The following is a 12,278-nucleotide window of genomic DNA, read 5'->3' as shown; positions in this document are numbered from 1 at the left end:
ATACAATTTTTTAGAATCATCAGTCATTTTATGAGTTTTACAGCTTGTACAGTACGCAAGAACTAGAGAAGTAACATCTGATCTTGTGTCACCTAATTGTCATCCAGGGAAATGCCTATAATTCCATCACCATAATTATCAGTGTCAGAAATGATTCACACCGTGCCCTTATGGGGCTACGGATATGAGTGTTCTCCAGTATATAAGACACTTCAGACTATTACACATTGGATAAACCGATACTGGTGAAGTGGGAAGTACCCGGGGAATTGTAAGAAGATATACAGAATACTCCTAGTAAGTCCTTCATACACCTACTGCATACAGAGACTGTGACCATAAATGTGATTCTACTCTTACTAGTCACCCATGGTAGATTGTAGTCCATAAACAGAAAAATATTCAACCTTTTGTAAATTACAGTAAATCAAAATATTAAAATTTCAGAAGCAATCGATCAAGCCTTGAGCGCCAACTTTACCAACTTCTAAAACTCGCAAATTCTTGCGTAAGCCAAGTTTTGTAAAAAAAAAAATATCTAACTTTTTGATTATCTAAAAAATAAATAAGCAAAAATTTACATCAGCCCATAGCTCTTGTGGATGTAATTTTCTGACACTCCGATGTGCATCTTAACAAATTTTGGTTATCTTAATCCAACTGACTAACATGTGAAATACCAGTCAATGCTCAAAACTAAATGATTTCATAAATTTGAGCTCAAATTTTTTATAAATGTTGTATTCATTATTGTAATTTACAGATTTCTTTATTCAAGTGATAAAGATGAAATTGAAATACTGCAAATTATTCCTGATGAATTCCACATTTTGTAACTTAAAATATGATTAAATAAACATTTAAAAATTACAGTTTGAGGCCCCACGTTGTGGAAACGCAGCTTTTTTTGTTGCAGATTTTGTTGCGGTTTTTTGAGCCAAAACCAAGAGTGGATGGAGCAGAAGATAGAAGTATAAGTACTTACTATTTATTTCCGATTCCTTTTGTAGCTGTTCTTAGCTTTGGCTCAAAAACCATTAAAAAAAGCTGTGTTTCTGCAACGTGGGGCCTCAGCCTAAGTAACATTTTGTTTATAAATATAAAAATTAAGTTAGGAGGCCGAAACAAATTACATTCTAATTTTAATAGTATCATTTTGATGTAATTTTAACATTTTGAAGTTATTTTAAAAATTTCATATTCTACATTTTCTTAATCTGCCAAATCCTTATAACTATACTGTAAGTTGACAGAAAAATATCGAAATTATTTTTTAATTTTTAATAATATAAAACTTTGGAAAAAGCAAAAAAATGTACTAATATATGTAAAATTTCTAAAAGCATTTCAAAGTTTACAGTGGTAATACACCTGAAAATTAAAATCACATAGTTTTTAGCTAAAATTTCTATTCTGTAGGATACTACAGATTTGACTTTTAAAATATAACCTGGTATTAAAACATTACCTAATGCTGACCTATGGTATCATGCACTGTAGTTGATAATAGCTAATCAATAGATAACTGGTAACAGAGTTCACAAGTATTCAGAATTTTTGAGATGCTTCTCTTAACACCCAATGTTGTTTTTTAATTTTTAGTACTTATTTTTTCATAATTTCAAAAAGTTTTATTGCAATAATTGAAATATTTAAATAGTTATTATAGTGATAAAGTTGAAATAAAATTCTACAAATTCTTTAATTCCATTTTTGAATCTGATATTAAATTTTTTTTTAAAAAATAAGAATTTAAAATTCTAGAGATTTTATTTGTCAAATCCTTATAATTATACTGTAGGTGAATAGAAAAAAATACTTGACTTATTTCATAATTTTTAACTATAACAAATGTCTAAAATACCAAACAAAATCTGTCTAAAATTTATTAAGACATACATAATTGTGGCTAACATCTAAAAGTAGTTGTAACGTCTCTGCCTGTTCGGGTCACTACGCCACCCTTCCACCACACCCTTCTTCTGCCCTTGTTTGCCTCTGTTCATTAAGTGGTTAATTTTAGCCTTGCTCTGTGATTGACAGCCGGTCCACCTATCAACTCCAGGGTGGGTTCTTCCTCCCTATTTATTCTTGGCTCACATTCACATTGGTGCTTGCTATTGCCTTGTGTGTGCTGGCTTTTCTCTTGCTGTTTATTCTTGTATTCTGATTCTTGACCTCTGGCTTTCCCTATTGACTACGCTTTTGGATAGCGATTTTGACACTGCATTGCTCGACTGTTACTGACCCCTGGCTAGCTGACCTCCCTTGTTATTGTTTATCTTGTCCGCGTTTTGTGTGTCACGTATTTAGGAAGGGTATTGTCGTCCAGTTGTCACCTATTACCTAGGATAGGACCGGCAAGTAGGAAGGGACAGTGGGGGGTTTTCAGACCAGGGCTCACTGTCTTTTGTGCCCCTTTCCCGGGGTTCATCTACAGCACTGGGGAACTGCTGTCTGGCACTTCCCTAACAGTAGATACTTGGGTATAGCATACCTAAAAATTATAAGTCACTTATTATACATTCTCCTCTTAAAATCCACTTCTATATTACAATATTGACTGTAAATTTTTCACTTAAGTTTCACAATTACATAAATTAAAATCAAAGTGAAATGTAATATATTTTTTGGATTAAATTCTTATTTTGGCTATTGAAACTTGTAACAATGTATGTGATATACAAATAAAATGTTACCTAATGTGGACCTATGGTATAATGTACAGTAGGTGATCATGTATGGAGTTTTATTACCTATCAACACTGAGAAGATCTACCAAAAACTTACCTTCAACGTCCGGCCTCCCAAGACCAACTGCACATTGTAAGTCAGTCTTAGATTGTTGCTGATATGCTGTACACATATTGTAGAGGAAAATCATTCCCGCTGCTTTCCATATTCATAGAAATACAATGGAAAAGCCGAAAAGAATTTCAAATTTCTATCTTTCTCAGAGAATTGGGGTCCGGGTTTAATCTACTTATTGGCTCAAATCTTGTTGTTATATCACTAAAATTTAATAAAATGTTGTAGCTAAGCATTTATCTATATCCATAGCTTTGGCAGATTTTAACCCATGGTTCACGTATTGTTGAATGGAGCTATTTTACACTGGGTTACTGGTTGGGTCTTAGTGTTCACAGCCATATTGGGAGGCCCCACAGGTCCCCTTCAACAGACTAAGTCCAATTAAGCTTCTTTGGTCTATGATTTCTTTTGATGGCTAGAAGTTTATGCATTGTAAATGTATGACCCCTGTCCTTTGGTGCGCTAGAGTGAGAAGATTAAATTTCTTCGGACTGTAGCCATTCTTTGTGTGGGTCATGTTCATCTTTTTTTCCAAATCCTCTAAATTGAAGGCTTGAAGGGTAAGGATACAGGTAGTAGCTGAAACTATGTAATGATTATAGACCTTGTTTATACATTCACTGTTGCTTTTTTCAATGTATGTTTTCTTTTAAGGATCTCTCTTAGTGACTATGTGTTAGGACAGTGCAGCAGCTGCGGCCAAGGGGTCGGGTCGCAGCCCGCTTGTTATGGTTCTGGGTATATATATAAAAATAATATTTTTAAAACTGCAGAACCTCTTGGGCTGCAAAGGCACTGCAGCGAGCTCCACAGGCCCTATGGGCGGCTGTATATCTGTATGCAACAGTACGGCGGTACCGCACAGTGTGGACTGGGAGCAACACAAGTTCACCAGTTAATCTCACTGAGTGAAAGACAGTGCAGCTCCCAATGTGAACAGGCTGGAAACAAAACACAAGACAGCTGCCCAGGATTAACACTCACCCCAGGTCAGCGACAAACATAATCCCCGGCAATGCTAGGGGTGCTCCTGCACTCAACTAGGAGTGGTCAAACACCTAGGACCCTGCAGTAGCTAGGAGAGCTCCTGCACACAGCTATGAGCTTCCAATGATGTTAGACAGGGCAAGCACGGCTATCTGGGAAACCAAACCTGCTGCAGCTCCACAGGCCGGAATAATGTCTATTGCTCCAGGCCTTGGTGTAGAGCTGTCAGTATATTCAGGATTTACTGGTCTATCTAATAGCACCCTATACTGCAACCTGCCTGACCACTGGAGACTCTCCCTGGGACTACTGTCATTAGGACTAGTAATTTTCAGATAAAGTGTGAGCGCCGGGTGGGCGTCGACTCACTCTTTTTAAAGGGAAGTCCCCGCCCAATAGGGGCAGTGGCCATGACCTCACCGCTCATGCTCAGTCGGGGAGAACTGGCACTTAGGCTGTGAGCGGCTCCAAAAAGTCCGAGCATGCTCAGTCGGAGAAAACTGAGTCTTAGTCTCCAGAGACTTCACTGCACGCCGCCGGGAGCGAGGGTTGGATTGGCCAGCAGGTGGCGCTGTGCGCCGGAAGGCAAATCTGCGGGACCCCATCCTAACACCGCTCCTCTGTTGTTGTGTCTGTCACCCTCTCTTACTTGATACAATCAAAGGACCAACAAACCGGATTCCAGATGAATCCGGCAAAAAGGAACTGCGCTCTTCTTAATTGGAAAATATAGATTTATTGGCATCAAACTCACACACAACGCGTTTCGTGTGAGTTTGATGCCAATAAATCTATATTTTCCAATTACGAAGAGCGCAGTTCCTTTTTGCCGGATTCATCTGGAATCCGGTTTGTTGGTCCTTTGATTGTACGATTATACACCCATGAGGTGTTAGGAACATGCTGCCCCAATTTGAAGAGAAACCCTTTGGTCATCTCAGATTGTGATTTCAGAGTTGTGACTTGGGCTCACAACCCTTTAAGGTGAGCGTCATTCCTCTGTTTAATTTTTCCAACGTCTATAAGACTACTACACTACGGTCTGCTCGGTGTCCATATTCCCTTTTGTTTTTGAGACTCTCTTACTTGATGGCAGCCCCGCTTAGCAGGGGTTAACTTCCTTGCAGCAGCTGGGCGTGGTTGGTGGCCTGTCTGAAAAGGGTGTCAGCCAATGTGCGCCCAGCGTGGGCAGCTGGGCTGGTTGGTTGGTTGGGACCGCTTTTCCCCTATTTAACGAGGCAGGTGGCTCAGCCCGCTGCCCTAGCCTCATTCCAGATCCTCGTTCATTCATGTGTGTGTATGGGTTTCAGTGTGGTTACTCCTTAGTTAGCCTTAGCTAGAATTTACCCCTGAGTTAGAATTGCACTGTTAGTTGGGCAGCAAGCTGCCTTGTTCAGATTGCACTGGTAGCACACACTCTGAATTGGTCTCTGTCTAGTTCAGAGGTACTGACTAGACTGGTATTTCTTTAGCAGCTGCACTGAGCTGCAGAGGGTAGTTGGGATCCGCAGGTTATTGTTTTAGGTTTTTTTAGTTAACCTGCAGACCATAACACTATGATAAAGGATTGAGATGGTCAAATGTCAAAACGCCCTATGAATTATGCAATTTCCACATTAATTACTTTGTGGTGATCTATAAAATTATCAATAAAACCCAGCTCTCCTCCGAATATGAAATTTACAATATTGATAATTGTATAATATAATTAAAAATAATTAAACATTTTATTCTGAAGCTGGAGGCAGAGTGACTCCACAGCCCTGACGCAGGGTATCAACATAAGACTATCATTGATTAGGGATGAGTGCACCATTTCAGATCGAACCAAATTCAAACTGAATTCGGTAAAAGCTTTGGGTTACATCCGAACCCGCTGGCTGAGGTGACATGCCCCGGTGATTGGGCCTCAGTGGTCATGTGGGACACGTCTGTGTCATGACGTGGGTAAAAGGGACCCAAATTTGCCAAAGTGAAAAGCTCACAAATATTCATCAGCACAAGTCTTTTGAGGTTCGCCCATCTCTAGTCCTGATATAGAGGATGTGTTATTGCTTCAAGATCATAACACTAAAGGACAGGCATCCAAAGGTTTAGTAAGAGTAAAACAATGGAGGCTGGGGTCCCAATTTTCTAAAAGTTCTTCAATGACTGAACTGAAAACTGAAACTCTACTAAGTTACAAAAAAGAGAAAACAATAACAAGATATATATAAAAGAAATAAAATTAAATGTTGAATATTTTTTTCCCCTTTGTGGTTTTTGAAGGTTCAGCTTGGAATATTACCACCGGATCCAGTCATTCCTGTTTACAATTGAAGAAATCAACAAAGATCCCAATATTCTGCCAAATATAACACTAGGATTCCAGATGTATGATCTGTGTAATATACCTCACTATGATTTACAAGGGGCTTTACAGTTCCTGACTGACTCTAGGAAAGCAATCAACGACCACCAATGCAATTCTAGACCACTCTTCACTGTTACATTTGGGGCCACTATTTCATCCAATTCAATCATCTTGGCTCATGTTTTGGGAACTGTCAAGTATCCACAGGTAAGAAGCTTTGAAGTAAAAGCTTTAGAGAGCAGGACGTGATGACACATGACATGGTAAATGACGTTAGGACTCCCTTCAATTAGTACAAATTAAGGATGATGGAAGCCAAATCCCTGTATATCACCCCAACCTCTCAGAATTTTTCCCAGTCCAGCCACCCATCTCATTTGTACAGCAACCTCTGATCATACTTAAAAAGATATGTGGAGTAAGCAATAGACCCATTCACTGCCATTGTTATTAATCGGACATTTGACAGCCAGCACAAAAACAGCCATAACGCCACCGTTTCTCACTTTTACGTAAATATGGACAAAATCTACCCAAATTTTTTATTAATGTCTATATCACTATATTACATATGCATTTAATGTATTTTATGTTTGCAGATCAGTTCATCTTCTGGTATTTCCCTCTTAAGTAACAAGAGAATATTTCCATCCTTCTTCAGGACTATCCCGAGTGACACGGTCCAGTCTAAAGGACTGGCTCAGCTTATTCTCACCTTTGGTTGGACCTGGATTGGTCTTGTGGCTCTTGACAATGATTACGGCCTTCAGGGAATCCAACCACTAAAGGAAGAAATAGTCAAGGCTGGAGCTTGTGTGGCCTTCATGGAATATATTCGGCTTGGCCAACCAGATCGCAATGCCCCACGTATAGTACAGGCCATAAAAGAGTCCACAGCTACGGTTATAGTCATTTACGCTATTGAATCTGAATTTGTTCCTATTTTGAATGAGATGGTGAAGCAGAATATCACCGGGAAGATCTTTATTGCCAATGCTGGTTGGGCCAGGTCTGTGTTGTTGTCCATTACAAATTATCTTCTAGTTTTATCGGGTAGTCTTGGACTATTTGTTGAAGATTATGTTGTCCCAGGACTAAGTCAGTTCCTGGCCAAGATCCATCCATCTACGTCTAGAACTGCAAAGTGGACCAGAATGTATTGGGAGAAAGTGTTCACCTGCCAATTTCTTTCTCAGAACCAAACAGCTTCTTTGGAGAACCCAGGGAAGAAATGCACGGGATCGGAACGTATAGAAGATGTTAGGAACAATTCCAACTATATCTCCAGCCTGAAAACAACTTATGCTATTTATTCTGCAGTCCATCTTGTATCCAAAGCTTTAGAAGAAAAGCTGCAAAGTAGGTGAGGGACCGTTCTCCAATGGGACCTGTGCAGATATTGGGAACTTCAAACCATGGCAGGTAATAATAATATATTATACTGCATGTGCTGTACTCAATATAATCCCCCTGGACCTTAAGACAATTTAAGCTATTTGGCCCCCACCATTCCCGAGCAGTTAGTTTTGGTGCCTGATGTGATATTTAAGCTCGGTAATGTCTGATGGGCAGGGTCAGGCGGGGGGGGGGGCTGATTCTGAGCTCCAATCAGTGTCACTAAGTGTAAGAGCTCAGAATCACATCCCTTTTCTACTCATGCCTGACCCCACCCTCCTGACAGTACAGAGCCGAAATCGTATATATCAAGCACCAAAACTAATAGTATTAGTTGCTCAGGAATGGCGAAGGTAAGAGAAAAAATCTATCTGTGTTGGAATTAGTGGAGTGGATGTTAAGAAGTGGAGTTGATGGAGGTGGTGAAAGGTCCTCTTTAAGTTGCATGGTGACTGGTGTCAAATTTATAGCATAAAATGGGAACTGCGTCAAAAATCTCATCAAAAACCATGTAAAAAAACTTGTATTTTTTCCACTTCCCAATGATTTCAATGGGTTTTTCAAGGCGGAATATGCCTGAAGACAGGTCATTTTGCTTTTTTGAATGAATGGATTTTGCCTCAAAATCAGCCTGCAAAGAAACTCCATGTGGATATACCCTTAGACGGGGAAAATAGAAAAAATAATAATTTTGAACAACCTTTTAAGAATAATGTCCTATAGTGTACTCAGTATAATGTCCTATAGTGGCCTCTACATGTCCCATAGTCATCACCCAAACCTTACTGTGTCTACTGGAGAAAAAGAGTTCCCAGCTGTGACTAATGGAGGAACTTGGGATTGGGATATAGCAAATGACTAGCAGGTTAAGGGAAACACGGCTTTGACTAATAGAAACATAAGAGAAAGCATTGGGTCATGTTTACTAGGTAAAGGGTGGTTGCCATTGGTTTGTTCCACCAAGCTAAATCCGTGAAGGTCAGCATAGGAGGTATCAAAAAGACAGTCACATAATTGTCCATAGTTGTAACTTTGCCCACCAATCTCCAATATTTTAAGGGAAAGAGTGAGTAGTAAATAGCTTTCAATATAGAAAAAAGATGGTGGATACTGTTGTAATCATAGATGGAACATTGGTGCAATTACCTTTGAGGAAACATACCATTGATGACTTTTTGAGTGTACTGTGTCTACAGGGGGTAAGAGAGTGAATACTGCTGCTTTAATATCTAAAAACAGAACAGAGATGTTTATATGTTATCTTTATTGATTCTTTTCTGATAAATCTTCTTCCCCACTTTAGCTCACTTACTATATCCGTAGGGCTCGGCCTAACATTAAAGTGGACAATGCACCTTATTTTGATGAGAATGGAAATGCTCCCGGAGTCTACGTCATTATCAACTGGCAGATGAAGCCCGACAGGACCTTGACACATGTCAAGATTGGCCACTATAATGATACAGCTCCTCCATATCGGACTCTGACCATGAACTCAAGTCAGATCATGTGGAACCTGGGGAGTAAGCAGGTGGGAAGAAATAGAAATATATATGATAAGAATTCAAAATTTTGGTTGTGGATAATTTTGGTAGTTGGAATTGGACCAGCTATTTGTATATTGGACCAGCCATTCACTATTGTGCACATGAGGTCCTTATCATAACATAATTTTTTTCATATTTCCAGGTCCCATCCTCACGCTGTAGTAATACTTGTACCCTGGGATTCAGGAAGGCCGTTCTGCAAGGCAAACCACCATGTTGCTATGCCTGTGTCCCATGTCTACAAGGAGAGATCTCGAATCAAAAAGGTGATATTCCAGATATTCTAAAAAAAAAAAAAAAAGAGAGAATGTCTCCCTGAACCCAAACTCCCTTAAAGGAATTTTCCATGGACAGAAGCTTATTTCAATCTGCAGACACTTAAAAGTGAAAAAAAATTGTAAATTGAAAAAATTTAAACTTTTTGAAATTAAAGATTTTTCTTTATCCATCCTGGTAACTTTTTTTTGTCTTGATTAGTTGACAATTTACATGACCATGAATGTAGGAAATTTTTATAGTCAGTGATCCAGCCATGATCTCCTTATTGTGGACAGGTTATCAGGCAAGGATTAGGTTTTGTGACAGGTCCCAGACTATAGAAATGTCCTGCATTCAGGGTTGTATCTGTTGACAACCGATTAAGACAAAAGATTGTCACTATTGAAAAGGAGAAATGTATCCATTAAATAACAGTGATCACTATTAAATGGTCACAGCTCAGTCTCATTTTAATAGAGCATGTGATTCTGAACCAAAATGTAATTCACTTTATTTAAAAATGTTGCTGTTTTTTGCCTGAAAAACCTCCATAATGTTGCTGACACGAGGTATCCCACTTCTTGCTTATTTGCTGTTCACTCCCTGTTACTAGGGAAGGTCTGTCTTAAGAAACCATTAGGCTCCAGATGGGAATACAGGGAGTGTAGGGGGAGGTGTAGGTCTCTTCACAGCCTATGCATGTTTTCTCAAAGCTTGTGCTGCTTGTACACTGCTCATTGAGGAGTCTGCAGCTTTACACAGTTGTCAACGAATGTACGGACCGTCTATGTACTTATATGTACTTCTGACTAGCTGCTTGTGTTATTACTGATGGGATTGTAGTTGTAAAGATCGAGTAGCTTTCCTTATTGCGCTCATATTTTCTCTGTCAGGAAGTATTTTACCAGTATCATAATCAGGATTTGCAGTCCATTTTCCCTGGATCTCCTGTACTATGGTCACTTGGGCTTTACTCAGCTTTTTGTTGTTTTATAGTTTCTCGTAGCAGAATTATATGTAAATAAACCAGTTGTAGTAGTATTGGATACAGGAGAGCAACGAGCAGCAGAAAACTGCAGGACACCATATGTGAAGGTTTATACAACCAGAGAGCAGAATGCCCAGGAAGACCTTGCACATATTTCATCTTTTGATGAAAACTCTGGAACTTTTTAAAAGTTGCGGTGCATTTTTTTTAGCTTCTCTCACCATAAACCTCCTCTCATGTTTTTCCGTGGTAACTCAGGAGTTAATACCACTCCAACCAGAGGTGTCAAAGTACAGTATCAGCCATTACATATAACTGACACCCGCAAATCAGGGTGCGCACACAGATTCTATGTGTGCAACATGCTTCTGTCATGGTTTGAGGAAAGTCCTTCCTGGCTGCACCGTACTATTAGGGCAAATGTCAGAAAGGGGTTTACGGGATTTGCTGTGAATTAATTTGGATCAAATCGTTAAGTAAAATTTGGCAAATCAGCCGAATTGAATTTTTAAAAAATTTTACTCATCTCTAAATCTAATATAAGTATAAAAATAACAGTATTTTTTTCTGTCTATAGATTCCCTGAACTGCTTCAGATGTCCATGGGACCAATGGCCAAATCCAGAAAAATCAAGGTGTCTCCTCAAACCCATAGAGTTCCTGTCTTATGAAGATATATTAGGAGTCTCCTTAGCTGTAAGCAGCATAATCTCCTCAATCATTCCAGTTCTTCTCTGGGTTCTTTTCCTCCACCATAAATATACTCCACTTGTGAAAGCCAGCAATTACTCCCTTAGTTGTCTTCTACTGATGTCCCTCAGTCTTTGCTTCTTCAGCTCTTTGGGATTTATTGGTTACCCTGATCGTGGCAAATGTCTTCTACGTCAGGTGTCCTTTGGTCTGATCTTCACTCTCTGTGTTGCATGTATTTTGGCCAAGACCATCATGGTGGTTTTTGCTTTCATGGCCACTAGACCAGGAAGCAGCCTGAGAAAATGGACAACCCTAAGAGTCTCCTACTCCATTATTTGTATCTGTCTCCTTCTACAATTACTATTGTGTATCACTTGGATGTCACTGGCTCCTCCATCACCACAATACAACACAGAAGATAAACCAGATCTCATCATTGTGGACTGTAATGATAGGTCACACATGGCCTTCTGGGTTATGCTTGGTTATCTCTTTCTTCTGGCCACCATTAGTTTCATAGTGGCCTTCTTGGCCAGAAAACTTCCAGACAGTTTTAATGAAGCCCAGTTTATCACATTTAGTATGTTGGCCTTTCTTAGTGTTTGGATATCTTTTATTCCATCATCTCTTAGTGCCCGGGGAAAATATACAGTCGCCATGGAGGTATTTGCCATCCTGGGGTCTAGTTGGGCGTTACTGATCTGTATGTTTTTTCCTAAATGTTTCATTTTACTCTTCAGACCAGAGATGAACTCTAAGGAATATCTTATGATGAGAAATAAGAATAAAGGTGCAACAAGCAGATAATAGACAGAATAAATCTTCATGAATATCAGATATTGTCTATTGTGCTTAGAGGAGCTAACAAAGTAAATATTTCTACTCTAAAATTCAGAATTACATTACACAAAAAAGCCAAGAGAACTAAAGTCAACCAGTAAAAGAAAGAAGGATATCATTTCTAACCCCGGGACAGTGCAAAAAATTCAAGTAAAACTCTACAGATATAAAGATCGAGCTTAGCCGAGATCGTCCCGGACACAAAAACAGCAACTTTTTCACCGTAGGAAGTAAATGACCTATTGGACCAAATCAAATGACAACACTGTAATAGTCAGTGAAAAGATAATATTAGTTATAGCTATCAGGGTAAACAATATACACACTGTATAGAAACAGAGACATGTCAGGGGTGTCCCAACCAAACAGGAGCAAAGCTATTCAGCTCCAAAAAAATTTGGTCTAC

The 12,278-nt window shown here is 39.1% G+C and overlaps 1 protein-coding gene across 1 annotated transcript; it reads left to right on the top strand.

Moving 5' to 3' along the window:
- The first annotated feature begins 7,890 nt into the window (after window positions 1-7,890).
- Window positions 7,891-11,839, top strand: LOC142204408 (vomeronasal type-2 receptor 26-like). Its single transcript, XM_075275720.1, has 4 exons — window positions 7,891-7,899; window positions 8,850-9,077; window positions 9,236-9,359; window positions 10,917-11,839. The coding sequence occupies exons 1-4, from the start codon at window positions 7,891-7,893 to the stop codon at window positions 11,837-11,839; spliced, it is 1,284 nt and encodes a 427-aa protein (XP_075131821.1).
- Window positions 11,840-12,278: the final 439 nt, after the last annotated feature.

This window comes from Leptodactylus fuscus, chromosome 5 (genome assembly GCF_031893055.1).
Source record: "Leptodactylus fuscus isolate aLepFus1 chromosome 5, aLepFus1.hap2, whole genome shotgun sequence".
Taxonomy (NCBI): Eukaryota; Metazoa; Chordata; class Amphibia; order Anura; family Leptodactylidae; genus Leptodactylus; species Leptodactylus fuscus.
Note: the sequence above shows the minus strand (reverse complement) of the source record. Positions and strands in the feature narration are given on the sequence as shown.